Source organism: Sturnira hondurensis, unplaced genomic scaffold (assembly GCF_014824575.4).
Source record: "Sturnira hondurensis isolate 20B ecotype Veracruz unplaced genomic scaffold, ASM1482457v3 Scaffold0011875, whole genome shotgun sequence".
Lineage (NCBI taxonomy): Eukaryota > Metazoa > Chordata > Mammalia > Chiroptera > Phyllostomidae > Sturnira > Sturnira hondurensis.
The window spans coordinates 439,925-460,984 of NW_028084506.1; the positions used below are offsets into that span (position 1 = coordinate 439,925).

The 21,060-nt window shown below is 39.9% G+C and overlaps 1 protein-coding gene across 5 annotated transcripts in view; it reads left to right on the forward strand.

Annotated features, from left to right (window-relative positions):
• Positions 1–15,654, forward strand: part of CLCN3 (Cl-/H+ antiporter 3) — a 68,082-nt gene extending 52,428 nt beyond the window's left edge. For 3 of the 5 annotated variants that reach the window (XM_037060410.1, XM_037060411.1, XM_037060412.1), the window contains 5 exons: positions 2,531–2,717; positions 5,651–6,049; positions 8,508–8,724; positions 13,382–13,457; positions 15,192–15,654. In XM_037060410.1, coding sequence (XP_036916305.1) covers positions 2,531–2,717; positions 5,651–6,049; positions 8,508–8,724; positions 13,382–13,457; positions 15,192–15,350 — 1,038 coding nt within the window. In that variant the 3' untranslated portion in view covers positions 15,351–15,654. The remainder of the gene's footprint in view (positions 1–2,530; positions 2,718–5,650; positions 6,050–8,507; positions 8,725–13,381; positions 13,458–15,191) is intronic. The other 2 variants (XM_037060414.1, XM_037060415.1) reach the window with 1 other exon arrangement.
• The last annotated feature ends 5,406 nt before the right edge of the window (positions 15,655–21,060 follow it).

Sequence of the window (21,060 nt, forward strand, 5' to 3'; positions counted from 1 at the left end):
GATCAAAACTTGTGTGTGGAATGAGAGATGAACATGGTTGTTTCATACCTTTTGCCTGAGAAAGCTCTTTTAGGTTTAATTTTAAGAAATGAATAAAAGAATTCATTAGGAGGTAACGTTGAGACATAGTATCTGTTAATCCTTAACAAATTACTCCAGAACCTAACGTCTTAAGTTAACTACTTATTTCGCTCTTTATTGATCAGCAATTTGGGAAGGACTCAACTGGGTATGTTTTGGTCTCTCACACAGTTGTCATCAGACATGGCTAGGGCTGCTTATCTCAGAGGCATTCACTTGTCTGGCACCCGGGCTGAGAAGACTCAGGACAACTGGGGCTGGAACATCTGGGCTCCTGGAACATCTCTCTCTGGTTTTTCCAGCGTGGCGGTCTCTGGGTAGTTAGATTTCTTACATGGTAGCTCAGTGTTCCGAAGCAAGCATGCCAAGAGGACCATTTTCTAACCTGGCTGAAGAAGTCAAGCAGCATGGCTTCTATTGTTATATATTTGTCTAGACAGTCACAGAGCCCTCTCCCCCCAGGTTCAGGGGGAGGGACACACACTCTTCCGTTTAGTAGAAGGAGTGTCAGACAATTTGTGATTTTTGCTGCTGTAATAAGTTAGCACAAACTTAGTTGATTTAAAAGTCACCCAAATTTATTATAGTTCTGGAGGTCAGAAATCCAAAATGGGCTCACTGGTGTTCACGGGGATTCATGGAGGTTCTAGAGGAGAGTCTTTGCCATTCCAGCTTTCTAGAGGCCGCCTGCCAATGTGCTTAGCTCTCCTTTCATTTTCAAAGCCAGCAATGGTGCTGCAGTCTTTCTTTTATCTCATCATTCTGCAACTCACTCTTCTAAATCCTTCTTCACATTTAAAGCACCTTCATTATTACTATTATTACTTTGGGCCCAAAGTAATCCAGGATAATCTCATGTTTGAAGGTCAGCTAACAATCTTAATTCTGTCTGCAACCTTAATTCCTCCTTGCCACCCAGCATAATGAATTCCCCAGAATCAGGATAGCCGTATCTTTGGGAAGTCGATTTTTTGCCTCACCATATCTGTACAGGGTGTTACCTTGAAAGACACTGCAGGTTCAAGAGGTAAATTACTAGGCCCATGAACACCATGCCTTTTTCCATCAAGGACTTAAGGCCTTATGCTCTGAGACATAGCTTCTTTTGAACTTACAAAAGTGAGAATAGCATTTGTTAATTAGTGATTTATCAGTAAATATATTATGCGACTGTCAGTAACACATATGGGGAATCAGATGTCCGCTAATCCTTGTTCTTTACACCGTTGTACCTGTAGTACCTGTAGTACCTGTAGTACCTGTTCTCTAGTGGTAATGTGCATGCTTTCACAGCTGTACATTTTATGGACTAACAGCTGAATTTTAGTGAAATTGAAATGGCATTTTTGAAATACTGTCTCTTTTCTATTGTCCTTGGTACTTAGTCCACATTATATTAATTAAATATGAGTTAAATAATTTTAAAAACCCTTGAAATTTTACTTTTTTTTAGTGAATCTAATTAAAGGACTTATTAAAACTCCTATTTCTATAGTAAGTTGATTTTCTGTGAATCCCAACTTTCTCACTCTCAGTTGAGCTGCAGGAAACGGGGGCAGTTGGCAGCCCTCTCCTTGTCCTGACCCTCCACTCAGGCCGAGGGGTTCTGCCGGGCAGGAGAGTATAGAACACACTTTGGTTCCTTCTGGTTGTGTGTCCATTTCATGATCCTGATCCACTTCAACATGCCGCCACTGTGTGCTCATCTTTCTTCATGTGCAGACAGTTTACAGCTGTCAGTCTTTAAATGGTCTTACCCAAGGTGTTTGCTATTCCTACTATCCTTATTAAGTTTGGGGTGATAACTTTTTTCTCCTTTTAATTCACACATACATGACATATGTATGAATAGAACCATACATATATGATATGTCATGTACAAATTAAAAGGAGGGAATTGCTTTTTATTAAATTTATGTACCTATATATACTCACTAGAAAACATCGGGAGACCTGATGACATTGGCCACTTCACATTGAACCACTTAAAAGGAATAGCATCTAATATTTCTATCATTTGATGGAAACATATATAGGAAGGACATAGTCTTGGAGTAGAGGGTAGTATTTCAGACTGAGTTGATTTAGAGTTATGAAAAGTGCTTCATTCTGCTTCATACTGTTGCGGGGTTTTGGGGGGGTTTGGTCTCACATTTTACATGGACTAATGAAAATTTTGTTAGGGACTGGCATTAAGGAACCCCTGAGATAAAGGAGAAATGATCCTTGGGTATTTTTTCTTTGGTCTGGAGAATGCGGTTTGTGAACTTGTAATTGATAGAATTGTCAAAATACTGTATAATATTTTGCTAAAGGTTTTAGTTTATACTAGGATTTGGCTATGTAAATGTGAAAAGAACCAAGTGTGAGAAAAGCAATCCACAAAATGTAGATTTCAAGCAAGCAAGTAGAGGACCTCTGCCTGATTAAGCACTTTGTTTCGTTACAGGTTCCATCAGGGCTGTTCATCCCCAGCATGGCCATTGGGGCCATTGCGGGAAGGATTGTAGGGATTGCCGTGGAGCAGCTGGCCTATTACCACCATGACTGGTTTATCTTTAAGGAGTGGTGTGAGGTCGGGGCCGATTGCATTACTCCTGGCCTTTATGCCATGGTTGGTGCTGCTGCGTGCTTAGGTAATGCCACTGTGCCTGTCTGTGCTGTGTGCTTGTGTATCTGAGAGAAAACAGAGTAAGACTCTTCTCGTGCTTACCTGGGTTGGGGCGAGGGAGAGGGAGGGGTACAGGACAGAGGAAGAGAATATTTGAACAGAAATTAAACAGTGCTACCATTATATGGTATTATATAGCATTACATTTTATTTACTTGTCTCTGAAGATTTAATGCAAAAATTTAATATGGCATTTTTAGAATACCACGCAATGCTCTATAACAGAAAACATCTCCGTACAGCACAGGCTTAATTCGAATCCTGTCCAAGCAGAGTTTTGTTTGTTTAGTGTCAAAAATCTTGATTTGCCTATACCAGCCAGAGCATGGTTCCTGAGATTAGCGCGCTAGCAAAGCTGCAGAATAGCTTTACTTTGGGCTCTGCGGTGATTTATTTTTAGCTTCAATAAAAGATTTCTTTCTTTTACCAGTCTTCTTCCACTTAAAGTGTATGTATAGCAAAATAAGAAAGGTAACTCTTCTATTAATAAAGAAAAGCAAACTATTTGCATTATGAGCCTAGTCCTGGCTGGGTAGCTAAGTTGGTTGGGGCATCCGTCCAGTGTGCTGAAAGCTTGAGGATTTGATCCTTGTTGGTATGTGTACAGGATGCAGCCAGTCGGTGTGTGTCCCTCACATTGATGTTTCTCTCGCTCTCTTTCCCTCTCACCACTTCCCCGCTCAGTCCCTCCCCCCCATCTCCCTCTTCCTTCTTTACCCCTTCCTCTAACTGTAAAATCAATCAACATATCCTTGGGTGAAGATTCAAAAAATACTTAAAGTCTATTTATTGTCCTTTTGGTCATGAAAAGTGGTTTTATATTTAACATGCCAGCTGAACCTTGGTTACATATTTAATGATAGTTGGCATTTGACTTACTTTTGTTCATGCATCAAAAGTGTTAAAGTAATTTTTTATCAAAAGTGTGTAAAGTAATTATTGATCTTCAAAAGTGTAATATCAAACAAAAGTGAAGGACAGATCATTTTTCACTGAAGTAGTGAGTATTTATTAAGTATCTACTTTCTGTCTAGGGCTGTGCTAGGTGCAGTGAGTGATAGAAAAAGAAGTATAAAACATGGACCAACCTCAACTGCAGTCAAGTTGGGGAGACGAGACCCACCCACACTGAGAAAATACTAGTGAGCAATAGATTGTGGTTACATGCAGTACTGAAGGAGTCTATGAAAACTGTAGGAATCAAGAGGAGAAAAGAACTGAAGTAATTCAGGTAGGGTAGAGCATGAGCTTTATTTTAAAAGATTAGTAGAATTTAAGGGAGAGGACTTTGTTGAAAACTGTAATAGTGTGAAGGCAAAGAAATTAGAATAGGAGTAGATTTAGTAATCTTGGGGCTCTGCAGGAACTGATGGTGTTAAAGTAAGAGAGTGCGTTTTGAATATTTGGGGGGAAAGACTTGGACTGGTGAGAAGGGGCAGATTGTGGAGCACAATTTATGTTAGGGTGGAGTCGTGTTTGGAATTGGTCAGTCCTGTGACAGTTGTGGCTTTGCCGCATGTAGCTTGATGACTTTGGGAAAGTTCCTTTACTTCTTTTTTTTTAATCTTTAAAATGGAAGTAATAATTACTTATCTCCTACAGTTGTTTTAAGGATTATGTGAGATAAAAATGTGTATAAAGCTGTTAGCATAGTGTCAAGTAAAACAATTGCTTAGTTAAAAATAATTTTTAAAAATGCCTTTGTAAATTGACTAGGACATGTCTAGCATAGTGTAGATACGTAGTATATGATAGGTCCTTTCTCTCTTCTATTTTTAGGTTAAAAAGCAAAAAGGAAGAGTTTAAGCCTAATATAATATGAACTGGTGAACCCTGGTAGGTTTTTCCGCAAAGAAGCAACATGGGGAAAGTATTACTTAGGGAAAATTAACCTGGACCATGGCTTAGAAAGGGGATTGAAGGTAATAGGCCTGCAGTTAAGGAGGTAAACACAAAAGAGTGTTACAATTAAGGAACAAGGTCTTGAGGGTCCAGACTAGGTTGGTAACAGTGAGAATGTTGAGAAAGGTGCCCATAGGTATTTACTGCAGAGCAAATCATAGAGGACTAGGTGAGTGTAGATGTTGGGACAAAGTAAAGGGAGGAAGCAAGAACGATTACCTGGGTCGTCTGGGCGAATGTCATGCCTGCTGTTGGAGTCGGGGAGTTGGAATGGGGGGACTCTCTGGGAAGAAGAGGCGTTTCGTTTTCAGTGCATGGTGCTTTCTGTGACAGTGTTTTCACAGATAAGTGAGATGAGCACGAGGTGAGGCCGGCCGAGCTGGAGATGGCACACATGCAGCAGTAGGTGGAGAGGTGCGGGGGGTGCATCGCATGGAGAAGATGGCTCAGGCTGGTGATTTGGGTGAATGAATACACGAATTTTCTGAGGGAGGGAATTTATACTGCTACCACGAATCACAAAGCATCAAAATGTTTTACTCATTTTGGAAAGATTTAGGGGAAGAAATGAATCAAATTAATATTCTACCCATGTATGAATTTAATGTATAAATTAGTGGTGAAGAAGATAGCTCTGATGTGCTTCACCAGATTCCTTAAGAATCAATAATAATCTTTTACAAGGGAGAAATGATGTCTTTGCTATAGCAGTGAACCAAAATGACATACTTGTTTTGGTTGGACAGGTATTCTTTTTTATATGAAGCAAACAGGTTTTGAAATGTTATTTCAAGTCTTCTGTATTATAAACAGAGATGATTGGTATTCTTCTAGATCTTATGAAGTAGCGATAATTGTCCTAATAGTAGTTTTCGATGATAATCCTTTTCACTAAGTTCTACTGACAATTTATGTCAACCAGCCTAGTGCACAGATTGTACTAGCATGTATGGATGCGGTCCGTTCCTTCCTGACCATGGTGCTTATTTTTTTCAGGTGGTGTGACAAGGATGACCGTCTCTTTGGTGGTTATTGTTTTTGAGCTCACTGGAGGCCTGGAGTATATCGTTCCCCTTATGGCCGCAGTTATGACCAGTAAATGGGTTGGAGATGCCTTTGGTAGGGAAGGCATTTATGAAGCGCACATTCGGTTAAATGGATATCCTTTCTTGGATGCGAAAGAAGAATTCACTCATACCACCCTGGCTGCTGATGTCATGAGACCTCGAAGGAATGATCCTCCCTTGGCTGTCCTGACCCAGGACAATATGACAGTGGATGACATAGAAAATATGATTAATGAAACCAGTTACAATGGCTTTCCTGTCATCATGTCAAAAGAATCTCAGAGATTAGTGGGATTTGCCCTCAGAAGAGATCTGACCATTGCAATAGGTACCTTTTAAAAAAATACACACACACATACACACACTTACATGTATTGGTATCTAGGTAGATAGACATGGATATATAATAGATTTCTGGAAGAAAGGAAAGCAGTAAAATTTAATTGGTTGGGTTAGTGCAGGCAGAGGTCTTATGTTCTTTAGGAAAGGAATTTATGCTTCCATGGGTTGTTTTCTTGCTATAGTTTTATCTTTTGACTTGGCATTATCATCAGTTTGGAGTCATATTCTTTTTTACCACTCAGATAAACCTTGTTAAATTGATATTATTCTTGAGTAACATGTTATATAAGGCCTTAGCACATGCTGGCGTTTCCAGCTAAATACATTATCATATTTATTAAATTTGGCTTATTTGAGTGCAAGTCACTGAAAATCCCATATTTGTTGTTCTGTTGCATATCAGATTCACAAGGTTTTACTTCCTTAGTTTTTGGATTAAGGTTTACAACATTGACTTCTAATATTTAGTTTAAAGTGAGAAAATCATTGAGATTTTATTTTTGGTTAAATGTCAGGTTGAAAAGTATGGAAGTAATTGTATTTTCTATTGTCATTACAATTGCTATTGTATTTGCAGTTGTATTGTTATTGTATTTTGAGCTGAGATTCCTGAAAATATCATTTAAAGACATCAGCCATACTATGTTATTTCTTGGAGATAAAGTAAACTTTTCCTGAGAAGGAAGCAATTGTGTTCCTCCAAAGTTAAGTTTTCCTCTTTCCAATGATACTACAGTCCTAATCAGGAGACCAACCCCTCTCCCCCCAACTCCCAGAGGTGACAGAGAATATTGTCATCAAGCTGTTGCTTTGGCACTAGGCAGTTTTTAGCAGACGACGCTGAGCTAACAGTCCAGCACTCAGTCTGTCTCCAGAGGTGACTTCTGTGAGCCTGTCATCTCCCTTCCAACTTCTCCCTGTGGCCATTGCAAAGGGGGAAAAACATTCAATTCCAGTGCCACTTGAAGAGGGAAGACTGCACAGTGTAGATAGGAAGGTTTCTCAACTCAAATTGGAAACTCTCAGTTTATAAGAGCTATTATAGGAAAAGAGGAGGAGGAGGAGAGAGAAAGAGCCTACAGAGAGTGTCTTACTCGGTTTAGGAAAAGCCTTACATTCTTGGAAGACGTTTTCTACAACTGGCAATCTCGTCATCCCAGGCTTTGCTTTGAGTAATACAGTAGTTGCCAGGCTGGGCAAAATATGTGGTCAGACTCGTCTCTGTTCAAGGGTTTTAGCTTCTATGCCATCACCATGGCCAAACCTGCAGTCAGAGAAGAATTCTGTTGTTTAGATTCCTATGCTTTAGGTTTTAATGGTAGCCAGGCAAAGAAACAGAAAAGATTAGAATTTTAGAATTTCCATTGAAATTAAAGAAAGGCTCCAGGTTTTTAGAAGAAAGTGGTAAAGGTAAGAATTACATCCCCCCTGATTTAGTGGATGAATTTTTTAGTTTTGTTACTGGCTTAGGAAATAGAATGTTGAGTTAGCAGAGAGTATTCACTTAAGGGAATAGAGGTGGTACTTGCCGTATGTGAGATCAAGTCATGTCATCAGAAGTGTTAGCCATGTGACTTTTTGAACACACCTTAAGTATTTACCCACATATATTTGTAAAGTTTAAGTTTTTGAATGGTAAAAGTAGACCTGTATACCAGGTTTTATATGTATGTATAACATATAAAATGCCTTCTTAAAGGACAGTTTTGAATACATACTAATTCAAAATAGAAGCACAAAGCTATTTTATTTTTGTATTTTCTCTATTTCATGGATTTCCTTTTTGTTTCCATGGCCTCTGCTCTTCCCCTGTGGCCTTCTGCATCTTTACCACTCTGCCTGGCGCTTTCAGGGGTGGGAGTATGCAGCAGAGCTCACTGGAGGGAGCAGTGAACAGCCTTTGCAAATAATCACATAGTCTCAACCCACCTGTTAGTGCTCTGGACTCACCTAGAATATTAAACTCAAACACTGGAAAGAGAAAGAACTATCTAGTTCACAGTGGTGGAGTGTGGAGTGTGGTCAAAGCAAGGGTGCAGCTCCCGTTAGTCCCACTTCCAAAGAAGTACGAGAGGCTAATGTTAGCACAGGCAGGTGTATTCCCTGATGGTTTCTCTAATTTGTGCAGGTTTTAAAATCTCATATTCCAACCATGTTTCCTTATCCCCTAAAGTTAGAAAACAGCTTTAGCTCCATAAAATATATACCAACAATATTTTATTTATGTGGAGATGATTTGTTGTTTGTGGATTCTGATTCTGTTAAACATAAGAAATTGCTGTGACTGTCCAGTTGATTCCTTTCTTGGTTAAGGAGAAAGGGAAAAACTAAAGGACCAAAAGCCATGGATGCATTTATTTGTTTCATCTCTGAATGAGCGTGTTACCCTTAAAACAAAAACACAGCGTATCACGTTTTAATTCTGGTCTTCCCAATCTCTGCAGAAAGTGCAAGAAAAAAACAAGAAGGCATCGTGGGTAGTTCCCGTGTGTGTTTTGCGCAGCACACCCCGTCCCTTCCAGCAGAAAGCCCCCGGCCCTTGAAGCTGCGCAGCATTCTTGACATGAGCCCGTTCACAGTGACAGACCACACGCCCATGGAGATCGTGGTGGACATTTTCCGAAAGCTGGGTCTGAGGCAGTGCCTTGTAACTCACAATGGGTAAGTTTCATTTTTAAAAAAAGCAGTTCATTTACCAGAACTTTTCATCCTTTTTATGGGAATTCATATGCAGTTATGAGGAGAGAGTGTAATCAGCTTGCAAGTGGGAAAGTGTGTCTTTTACTTTGGTTATAAATAAAGATCAGTCAGATTGACACTTAAGAAAGAGTAAGAGAAGTGTCACCCCCCACAAATGTAGTGACATTTGTCAGGAGAACTTGAGGGTCGGCAGAGTCGCCAGCGTGCACGTGGTGTTTGAGTCATTCCCTTCCTTAGACCGGTGGTGGCCGTGCCTTGAACGAACCACTGCACACACCTGTTTCTTTCGACTTTAGACCATACATTTCTAGTACAGTAATAATTTTCTAGGTATTTGGCTATTTAATGTGTCGGCCGTTATTTAATTTGTTGTGTAGTGAGAGAAATAATGTGTAAGTAAATGAAATGCGTAAATTAGTTGAAAACCTCCTGGAGCAAATGCTTTGTTTCCTCTCTTCTTCCTTCTCACAAACCTTTTACATAAACTGCTCATGACAAATACAGTATATTTGAAATGAGTAAATCGGTTACTTTTTGCCTTATATGCATGAACTGCCAGCGTCTCCCGAGGATGGGAGCACGGGACGAAGGGAGAACGGGACCGTCTGGCTTGGCAGGCCTCACAGGGAGGGTGGAGAGGGGCGCACAGGGTGCCAGGATGTCACTGTGGACCCAATCCTTCACAGCCCCCCTGTGCCCTCTGTTCCTGACTGGGGTTCGCTTCCAGGCCCCCTTTCTCCCAGTGTATTACTGTTCCTAGCTGAAAGACTTAAAAACACTGTTTTACCTGAAGGCTGCTAACAGAAAGGACCGAAATGAGAAGCGAAGGATTGTGCGTAAACTGCAGACACAGTGTGAACTGGAATGCAAAACACTTAAGAGTATCACAGCAGGTTTTTTAAAACATCATTTTGTGCAGAACACACGGCTCCTATTTAGAGGAAGGAGGAAGAGGGACCAAAAAGAAAAAAATTGTTTATGTGTAATAAACAAACGAACGAACACCTTCTTCATGTTTCTCATTTGCTTCATAGCCCCTCTGCAAAGCGGGTGGCAGCACCCCACCTCTCAGATGTAGTGATTGGGCTCGAAGAGGCTTCATAACTTCCTAGTCTCGTGTTAAGCAAGCCAGAGATCAGGGAATAAAAGAGCTTTCCAATTTTAAAACCCAGTCTCTTGCTGTCGTTTTATCCGTAAGTGACTGATAGAATGCATCTTCCTTTGTGATTTCTTAAACTACTATTGTTTTCTTAGACACGATATTAGACGCTATTGTGAGGAATAGCAATAAAAGCTAGAGATTTAGATCCATGTGTAACATTTTGCCTAACTGTTAAAATAACTCTAGGTAATAGGAAGTAAATCATTAAAGAGATAAAGGTCTTGATTAAGGGCAGGGAGGTCATAACTATTAAATATCACAGGTATCGATTGGAGAAGAGATGTCTGTAGTAAAAGAACGTTTTCCTTTAATGTTGTTGAACTTGAAAAATAATGGTACCAAACTTCACTCATTAAAAACTTAATGAAAGCAGGTCAAATGGAGTAACTTTTCGTAAAGCTTGACTGGTTCTTGGCCCTTTTTAACTATAAATGGCTCAGTGGAAGCTAAGGTGACTCGTTACAAACTTTTACTTGCTTTGCGATGTTCTCCATGCTTGGAATGGTTTGTCCTTTTATGTCCTACCAAATAAATATACTGTCACTCTCTAGTCATAAGTAATTAATTAACTGTGACTACAAACCTATGTGAGTTAATGACTGTATTTCCTATTGCTGATTGATTCTCAGGGGTTTGGCAGCACTGACCTTGGAAAGGAAAATATTTAGAAGAAAGTGTGAAAATAATGAAATAGAGGAAAGGGAAGAGTAGTTAATTAAAATCTATGATACTTCCTTGTTATAAAAAAGCTTGTGGTGGGGTTGGCTTTTTCTGAAAGTATATTTAATTGTACTGATTATACTTTCCTTATTTCTGTTCCTTAATAAACATTGATAGATAAAAAAAAGAGATCATTTGGGGTGGTGGCTCCTGGGACATTTGGCTTGAAATATGTAAGAGAGCAGAGTGTTCTTACTTACATTTGAATGACTTAAACCCAGAAAAGAAATGACATCTTTGGGTTGTCTGTGTGGACTGTGATATTCTAGACAGTTGCTTACATTTGGTCGTCAGAGGTGGAAACTAATTCTTTGGGGGAGGAGCAGTAACAAATCCGGAACCGTGGGTGTAAGGAGAAGATGAGAGCAGAGAGATGAGGGGGGAGGTATGTCTGTAAAGATGTCTGTTATAGATGTTCCCACGTTTTTATTTTAATTAGCAGAATTTCTCAGGATCTTTCAGTCTTGGTGGAAGTAGCAGGATGTCACCAGGATTGTTCCAAAAGAGTTTTGTGATCATATAAATGAGTAAAATATTGGATTAAATACATTTGAGATTTATTTACTATGAAACTTCTTAGAACTTATACAGTGTTGATGGTATTTGATTCTCAGATGGAATAATAGAAACACAGTTTTCCAAACTTACTCTAATATCAGACACTTTTTTTGAAGGAGGAAAGGGGGCAGAACTCTAGTGACTGGGGTTGGAACGCACTTTGGGAAGATGTTGGGTCATGCTCTGTTCACTCTCATTGTTAGCCCACCAGGAAACAGTAACTTCGTCTTTACATGAGTCACCTTGTTGCATCAATTTTCTGTACACTTCCTGAAATTCACAAAGCAGCACTGAACCTGGCCTTACCATTCTCAGATCACTCTTCTCCATTAACCAAAGAGAGGAAATATGTTATTTCCACCTTTTTAGGGCCATTACTTTGTAAATATAAACATTGCTTTGTAAATCTCTAAATTTGCCATTTGGTCCTTAAAAATTATTTTTCTCATTGTGTACCTTATGATTTGGCAGAGCTTACTAATATATTAACTGAAATTAACTTATTGTATAGAATTGGCTAGAAAAGGTGAATAAGAATTAGACTGGAATTATTTTAATTGTCAAGATTTTCACATTTCCTAACTACAAGTATACATTCGAGTGAATTGATGGGTTTTTTGTTGTTGTTGTTATTTATTTGACCTCAAATGTTTAGTCGGGAGAACATCTGCCGAATGACTGAGTGCTTGTATTTTATGTAATGCAGTGTCTCAGCTGCATTTCTCCTTTGGAGAAAGGACTTGCTCCCATGCTCTGAGAACTTTTCAGTTTATCTTTGTTCTCACTGATCAGTATATATTGTGTTTAAAAAATAATGGTAGCTCAGTTGGTTAGAATGTTATCCTTCACCAAGGCTTCATCTTTGATCCCCTGTCAGGACACACACAGGAATCAGCCAGTAAATGCATCAGTAAGTGGAACAAATCCTGATGTTTCTCTTTTCTCTCTGTCTGTCTCATTCTCGCTGTCTCTTCTTTTGTTTCTCTCCCCTTGCCTCTCTCCCTCTCCCTTCCTCTCTCTGTAAAAGCAATACGTTAAACAAAAATAATGAAACAACATTAGCAGAGAACCTATTTGTGCCGTTTCATTCCCCTCCTTCCCTGGTTCCCCACCTCCACTCCCAGGCATCACTCGAAGTAAGTGATAGCTGACATGTCTGTAGGGCCATCCTGCTTTGACTCAGTGAAGTCCCCTGGTGACCCCGGTAAGAAGTCGGAATGTTCAAAAACAGCTTAATAGTAAAATGGACTTCACCTGATCACCACAGAGATGTGTTCAGTTACTCTGAAGGGCATTCTGGATGGGCTTCCAGAATTCAGTGATCAAAAGCTTTCTGAGGTTCTGACATTCACTGTCTGTATTGCCATCTATTGTAGTTGAATTCATTGACTCTCAGTATAAAATCAGTAACCAGTATTTTGTTTTAATAATTAAAAGTTTAATTATGTTTAAGTATTCTTATGAGAACTTATGTCCATTATTTTACTTAATGTTACAATAATGATACATTAACTGAGAAATAATCATTTCAAGAAAAATGCATAAAGTAAAAGTCACTTTGACCTCTAACCTGAAATATGTCCTATTAGGTAGCACTCCGCAGGCCCTGAAAATTAGGGAGTTTTGTATTGGTCAGCATTATTTATTTGGTGCACATTCCCTCTGATTTTAATTCCAAAGAATACTGAAATCCAAGGGATTGCTTAAATCTCTTTATGGGTAATAAAAGCCAAGACTTCTACCTTTTCATTGCTGAAGTAGATCCACATAACAGCTGCTGCATTGTGGCGTTTTAGATAATAGAGAAATAATTTCTTCAAAGGAAGGAACAGTAAAAAATGAAACTAAATTTCGTAATTTTATAGTTGTGTGTTAATATTTTTGGACTTTTCTTTGTAGTCATCTTCACTCTGAACTTTTTATCATTTTTATTTTTAATTTAAAAAGGAAAACAACCCACCAATATTTAAAAATAGCATCATGTCATTTTTGAAAGTGAATAGAATTTATGCAAATGGCACTGGGGATTTCAAATCATTTTTGTTTATATTTCTCTAAAGTCCATTTAAAAGCATTCTTATGGTTCATGTTTTTATTTTTTCCTCTCATTATCGTTATGATTGGAAGCTCTTTTAGTTTAATTTCTCACAGTTATTAGCATAACGTGATCTGTTTCAGGATTGTCTTGGGGATCATCACAAAGAAGAACATATTAGAACATCTCGAGCAACTAAAGCAGCACGTCGAACCCTTGGTGATTAGCTATATCAGACCTCCTCCTAGACACCTAGAAGTCAGGAAGCATGAAACTTGTGAACTGTCAGTTCTTTCCTTCCCAGATACCCGCTGAACAAAAAATCCTCCATGCTGCCAATCACACTATATCTCGTAAAATATGTCTGTAAGATAAACTTCAATGTGTGAATTCCATTCATGGCATGTAAACAAAAGTTAACATTTCATTAGAATCATTAGTTGCAATTTAAGAACTGTAAAGAATTGGTAGTTGACTGAGTATCATTGGACATTTTTAAAGTAACACAGTATCTCTGTCTACCTTAGCAGTCACACCAGTCTCAAAGGACGCCGGACTGGTTAAAAATGCATACCTCGTCACCCCAATCCCCCCCTTTTTTAATACAAAATGTTTCTGATATCGTGATAAATCTAAGCTCATAAATCATTTTAACCGAGCTTAGCAATGTTAGAACAGCTGACAGTTAAATGGATTTTTTATGGGCACACTAACTAGAGTGTAATGTGTACATGTGTGTATACGTATATGTGTGTGTATATATCTATCTATATCTATATATATATGATCATAGCATTAATCCTTTTTTGGCTGTACCCTCCGTACGTCCCATACTGTCCCTGTCAGTGATGTGTGTCCTGCCGTTCCATTAGTGAGGTGTACCTAGACGAGTGTGTGCCCCTGTGTGTGATGCTTCTCGAATGCTGTAAGCAGCTTCTAGGGGCAGACGCATTGGCTTTGACTGGCTCTGTGTCCTAGTGGTTTAATGACTAAAGGTCAATTTTATTATTTTAGCTTCTAAAAGTCGTCTGTCTTTAGTAATCGATGCCTGAAATTACTTTGCCTTGCATTTGTCATACCTGTATAAAACTTGTCTCAACCCAATTGGTTGAAACACAACTGATTATATATTCCTGTTGTATGCTAATATTTCACAAGTTGTTCATGCATCCTTTTTAAAAACTACTAACCAGAATAATAAGTAGCTACTCATCATTCTGCTTTGTGCTTCACTTAATAATATTTTAGGACTGCTTCTTGATTTTTCATCTCTCTTTTAATGTAAGCATTAACAATTAAGACTTTTGTAAAAGCACTGTATCTTAACTTTTTTGGTCAAAATCAAAAAAGGAAAACATTGATGAGTGTACTAGAAACTTGTGTTGTCTTCTAGATTTATTCTTGGGGCTCTGAAGTTTGCAATTGAAATCCCGTGTTGACTGTTTTATCTCAATTGTATGTGTCTTCACAAAGATTCTGCATACAACTGAGCAGTCTCTATTTTTTACAAGTTAGTTTTGGTTTTAAAAAAAGTGGAATATTGAGGGGATTTGGTCATCAGACACTTTACTTCTTTCTTGGTGTGATGGAAATGAATATTCCTTCTCAAATGGGACCAGTGTCATTTCTTGCTCACACATCCATTTTTTGTTACTTTTTTGTTGGCATACATTAATCAAAATAGATCTACTTCAATGAGAGTCTCAGTGGGAAGGACATTGTACTATTGAGGACATTGTACTATTGTACTATTAGTGACCATACTGCTTTTTATATCAAAGGATGGTTGCTGGATAATTTGATTATCTTTACCAGTAAAATGCTTTTCGAAAATAAAATCTCAGGCTGCTTGCTTTGCTGTTGCTGTCAACAAAAAGGATTTAGCTATAAATGTTGCTTCTCTTTTTCTTGTCCCTTTTATTTTAATGGCCGTCTTTTGTCTATCCCTTTCAGGCGCCTCCTTGGCATTATAACAAAAAAAGATATCCTCCGTCATATGGCCCAGACGGCAAACCAAGACCCCGCCTCAGTAATGTTCAACTGAATCTCCTGGATGAGGAAAGAGAGGAAGCAGAAGAGGAAGTTCATTTGTTGAATAGCACAACTCTGTAACCTGAGGGAGCGTCTGCTTACAGTTCTCCTGTAGACAAGCAAACAGACAGACAAAAAGGAGATGTAAAAGCCAGGCTTTTGCAGCATGGTTTGCAAATAATGCTGCTGGGATAAAGGAATTGTGTGAGAAGGGGAAGGAGAGAGATGGAAACGAGTGAGGTAGAGCACCCAGCCCACTCCTGTTGTTCTGCACGGGTTGCGTTTCTGCCGAGGACGGGTCCTGGGAGTGAGGCTTGAGCCCCAGCAGGGAGAGGACCCTGGAGCCCAGCTCGGAGTGCCTGGCCTGTTACTCCAACATCGCAAAGACACGAAATCAGTCCCTGTCCCTGGAGGGATAACTTTGAATTGAGCCATCTGTAAGACTGCAGGTCTTGCCCGTTTTTTTAAAAATCAAAACTGTTCTGTTTAATTCATGAATTGTAGAGTTAAGCATTACCTTTCTACATTCCAGAAGAGTTCTCGACCCCCTTCCCCCCCTCTCCCTCCCTCCCTCCCCCTCCCTCCCTCTCTCTCTCTCCTTCTCTCTCTCTCTCTCTCTCTCTCTCTCTCTCTCTCTCTCTCTCTCTCTCTCGCTGTAACAAAGCCTCTTTAAATCGGTGTACCCTTTGAAGCAGTCCTTTCTCATATTGAGATGTACTGTGATTTTACTGAGGTTTCATTACAAGAAGGGAGTGTTTCTTGTGCCACCAGCCCTGCCACTGGCACCATCACGGAGTGCCTGGAGCAGTCGCAGGCACTGCAGCGCAGGCTGACCACACAGGCAAACTCTCCAGTGCAGCATGAACGAAACCCCTCCACTTGTGTGCCCTGTGGTTCCGAATCCACAATGAAACATGACTTTTTCGGATAAAGTCTTCTTTCTGTTTTTTTCCTCTCAGACTTCAGGGGTAACGCGGCCTGGTCTTACGCATATTTCCTGTCTCTAAAACTACTATGATATGCAAGTGCAGTGTGGTGTAAGGAGACAGTGTTGCTGCTTTGGCGGTAAAGAGAAGGACATAGCCTGTCTAGCTGTATCTGGTATAACTGCATGTTTAAACACTGGAATTTTTTTTCTTGAACTATGATCAGTCATTTTTTCTTTCCTCAAGATATTTTACTGCTGACACTGAAGAAATGTAATTCATAACTTGCACTAAATGTATATTTCTTCTCCTAAAAATTTACCATTCTTATTTATATTTTTATGGATTAAAATTTATAAAATATGGATCAGTTAATATTTCACTTAAATAATTTTGCCTTTTTAATGCAACTTTTATAGAGTAATTCAGACTTACAAATACGGAGATATGAACAAAGTTTACAGTGTGAACAAGGGGGTACGAGAGGCGGTGGCAGCTTCTCTCCAATCCAGTGTGTGCATAGCCCTTTCTCTGGTCTTCACTGCCCCCCTCCGCCCTGGCTATTCTGACTCATTAACTGGAGTGTGGAAACACTACATGTCACTTTGCAGGTTAAAATCAAATGTTAAATGGTGTTTACCTTAAAAAAATCAAGTGGAAACAATAAAATGGCAAAGGTAGCAGTTAAAATCATAATCTGAACATAAGCTTTGAATCTTTGGGTATGTCGCATCCAGGAGTGTTCTGTTCGGTGACATTTTGACTGGCCACAAGTGCCCATTTTTGCAGGATGAATTGAAAAGATACTGGGGTGTTTCGGGGCTTTTTGTTTTTGGAAATGTCTGTCTTAATCATGATCTGAATTCACTATTGGCAAAGGCAGTTTTACTTGAAGGACTGGCTTAAATATTCTGTGATTATGCATTCTGGGTCAGAAAGTGAAATTTCTGCAGGCGGACATTTTCTGAAACAACTGGCAATGAGCTGCTCTTTGGAAATGTCTCTTCCTAGCTTTTAATAGTAATAATAATAATAATAATAATATATCTGTAAGATCTTGAAGATTTATAAGATCACGAAGCCATATTAGAATAACAGTTGAAAGTGGAGCAAAATTTTAGCAATTTTGTGAAACATGCTTAGTTTTGCTGTCTGCCTAAAATTAGTATTTTCTCCAAGACATTCCCCACTTTGGCAGACTTTGGGTTTCCTTAGTGGCCTTTCCGAGTTTATTTGACCATGCAGAGTGGAATGAGTTCTAAATGATAGTCCTGTATAACTCACTTCCAGTTTGTCTGAGTGCATTTGCAGTGAGTGTGCAAGGCACTGCTAGAGTGGGAGCCCCGCAGGACTGGCTGCTGAATAACTTGCTTGTCCTCAGTTACAAGCCTTCAAGGGAGAGAGAGACGAGCTTCTTTGCAGATAGCTTCATAACATTGAACTTCACATGGATTTCTTTTTTCATGTTTTCTTTTTTGATTTTAGGATCTCCTTTCATTGCCCATCCTGCTTCAGAGACTGACATTTCAGGGTGGATAGTATTTTTTTTTTTATTCGTTTCCACATTGATGTGTGTTACAGCTGAAATACAGGAAAAGTGCCATATTTTTATGCATTCAGTGGTTTTCTTTGGCGTTCTGATCTGTTCCATTTTTCTTTTTGATATGTTGAGGTGTGTCTGCTTTTTAACCACAACATGAATAGTGGAGACCATGGAATATATGTGCCTAGCTGATTGACGAATTGACTATAGAGTAAGTGGAGCGCCTTATTTGAGTACCCTTTTTGAGAAGGTATGATGAGAATGGGCAAGGCCGTCAGCATCTCTTCTTAATAATTGTTTCCAGTTTGGTTCGTGAAGAATGCTTAGTTTGTTAATCTGTGATGTTGCCTAGAGCTGTATTTATCTGTTTTCATTTAACCTAGTGTAGTAAAGCTGCATATCATTACAGTAAAAATGATTACTGGGATGAGTTAATCAGAATATCTATTAAAATCTGTATGACAATTCGTGGTTTGGCCTTTAATTATCTGTGACAGTCCTCCACTTTACTGCTCTGTGCAGCGTAGGCCAGTAGCTGGCACATGCAGCCTCGAAGGGTGGTCTGTGTGAAGCCATTTCTGCACTTGGCCAGCGAGGAGCCACGGCCCAGCAGCTGCTGGACTGCACAGCAAGGTACATATTCAGTACGTGGTAGCAACAGCATGGAGCCTCCACTTCAGTGAAAGTTGCAGGTATACCAAAAGATTTCGTTTTGGTTTACTTTCAAAACCATGGTTTTTTATCCTTTTTAAAGAAATATTGTGCTACTTGTATGAAGAGAAAACATATAAATGATTTACATTTTAAATTTTACCTTGGAAATTTGCTAATAGAGCTGTCTAAAAGGAGGTGGTAACGTGTGAGTTGTTAAAAGATTTCAGTAGTCTTCTCATATTAAACTTTTAGTAAAGAGAACACTTTTCCAAAAAGTCAAGGATAGATCTTGTATCCTTCATTTCATTTGCTCATTCACTAAGAATTTATTGAACACTTACTGTGTACTAGGCACTATTCTGTGTTCTTGAAGCTTACATTCCAGTAGGGAAAGAGATGCATACATATGTCAGATGGTGATAAATACCATGAATTCAGCGGATTTTAAAAACTGATTCCTGTGTGCTGCACATTGTCAAAGGCATGCATAAGTCAGTCAGAATCCTCACGGAGAAAAGTAATGGGGAGGATGCTGCTTTTATAGAGGGTGATCAAGGAAGGTCTCGGGGATAAGGTCACTTTTGAGCAGAGACCTAGAGAGAGTGGGGGATGATGCAGCTATGCGAGAACTGTCCCCAGAAGCGGAAACACAGCTGAGACCCTGCGGTGTGGGGTGTGCCCCACAGGCACAGGGAAGACTTAAGTGGTCAGTGTGGCTGGAGGCGGAAGGAGCATAGGATGAAAGAGGTTGGATGTGTAGGAATTTGGCTTTTATTCTGAATAAATTGGGAAGCCAGTAAGGCAGAACGTGACATGATCTCTCTGGCTCCTTTGCTGGGAATAAGGGGGCAGGGGTGGAAGCTGCATGACCAGTTAGAAGGCCCTTAGAATAATCAGGGTAAGCCACAGGTAGAGGTTGAACCTGACTGGAGCTGGTGGAGGCAGTTCGAGTGGTTGGATCCGACGTGTTGAAGGTGGAACAGGCAGGATGTGCTAAGGGATTGAATGTGGGGTGGTGAGACAAGGAGTGTGGGAGGTTTCCGTGGTTTTGGCCTGTGTACAGAACAATGGAATGGCCACTGACTGAAGTGGGCAAGGCACCACGGATAGATGTGGGGATGTGTACAGAGGAATTTTGGTTTTCTACATCAAGTTAGACTTCCAAATGGGGTGCCAAGTAGGCAGTTGTATATATGAGCCTCAGGCCTAGATGAAACCCTCTAGTCTAAGATCTCAGTACCGTGGGAGAGGCCCTGGGACAAGATGAGACACTGTGGGATTACGTGGACAGAAGCAGATTGAGCACTGACGCATTTGTATGTTCAGACTGAGATGCGGAACCAGCAGAAGATAGAGCATCCAGTGAGGGAGGGTGGGGAGTTGTGCATTTAGACAAGGGTAGTCCCCTGAGCCAAATGAATAATGGTTTTAAGGAGGCTCAGTTGTCAGGTGTTGCTGATCCATCGAGTGAATGAGGACTGAAAATTGGCCAGTGCAGGGTAACCGATGAGTGTGACCAGAGCAGTTCCAGTGGGGTCATGCGGAAGTCTGGTTGGAGGTTTGCTGGAGACTGGGAGGAATGAAAGGCAGATGTTACAGTTCTTCCCGAGTTTTTCAGAAAGGGGATGCACAATAGAGTGGTTTAGGATGCAGGATATGAGAGCTTTTGTTGTAGGTGTGAATGCGTGAGAGGGAAAATCGATGGTCTCAGACAGGGCCTAGAGTAGGGAGAAGGCACCTCAGGCACATGGCAGCACGTTGGCAACAAGCCCAGGACTGAGCGGTGGGTCATTAGTAGCACGGTGAGATTTTGTGGACGTTATCTTGATCACTATTTTCTTAGTGAAATACACTGAAGATGGAAGGTTGCATGAAAGACGTGGAGTAGGACTGATGGGCAGCTGCACGACCATCTTGAGGTTCAAGTGAGACCCTCTTTGTGGGTTTTTTTCCCTCCAGCCACATACAGTCAAAGGTTTGGTAGTGAGGGGGCTACACACTCCTAACTGGAGCTGAGGCATGCTACTCAATTAAAATCCTGACTGCAAGTGTTTCCTTTTAATAGTCCACTTATTCCTTCTATCAAGTAAAAAAGTTATCTCCTAACATCTGTTTAAGGACACAGCTCACAGGGTAAGTAACTGGAAACTGTTCAACAGAAGTTCTTCGGGTAAGTCAAGTCAGTCTTCACAATGTGGGCACTAAACTAGGTAACTTGAACTTCACATTGAATGGGAAAGAGTTTATTATAATAAGGCTCTTTAGCCTAGTCCACAGTTTGTTGTTTGCAAACAATGAACTATTTGCTGTTTTTCAAGTAAAGAACATTTTGTCAGATTTAATGAGGATCTGAATCTGGTAAAAACACAGCTATCCACAGATTTGTATCCAGTGAAGTAACTTGCAATGAAAAACTAAAATTTAAACTGTTACACTGATTTGTATACTCTATCTATATACTATGCAATACTGACTTAGTAAATACAGACCGAGTCAAAGGAGAATTGTTTTAAAGAATATTCCACATGGGGTGACTGCACTGATTGAGGGGGAACACATGAGTCCCCAGGAGGTACTTAAAACTGCAGTTTCACTGGATCAAGGCCAGGCACTCAGTTCTGGGAGACTGCTGGGCAGTGTCATGAGTTTCTTTCCTGTACGCCCAGCT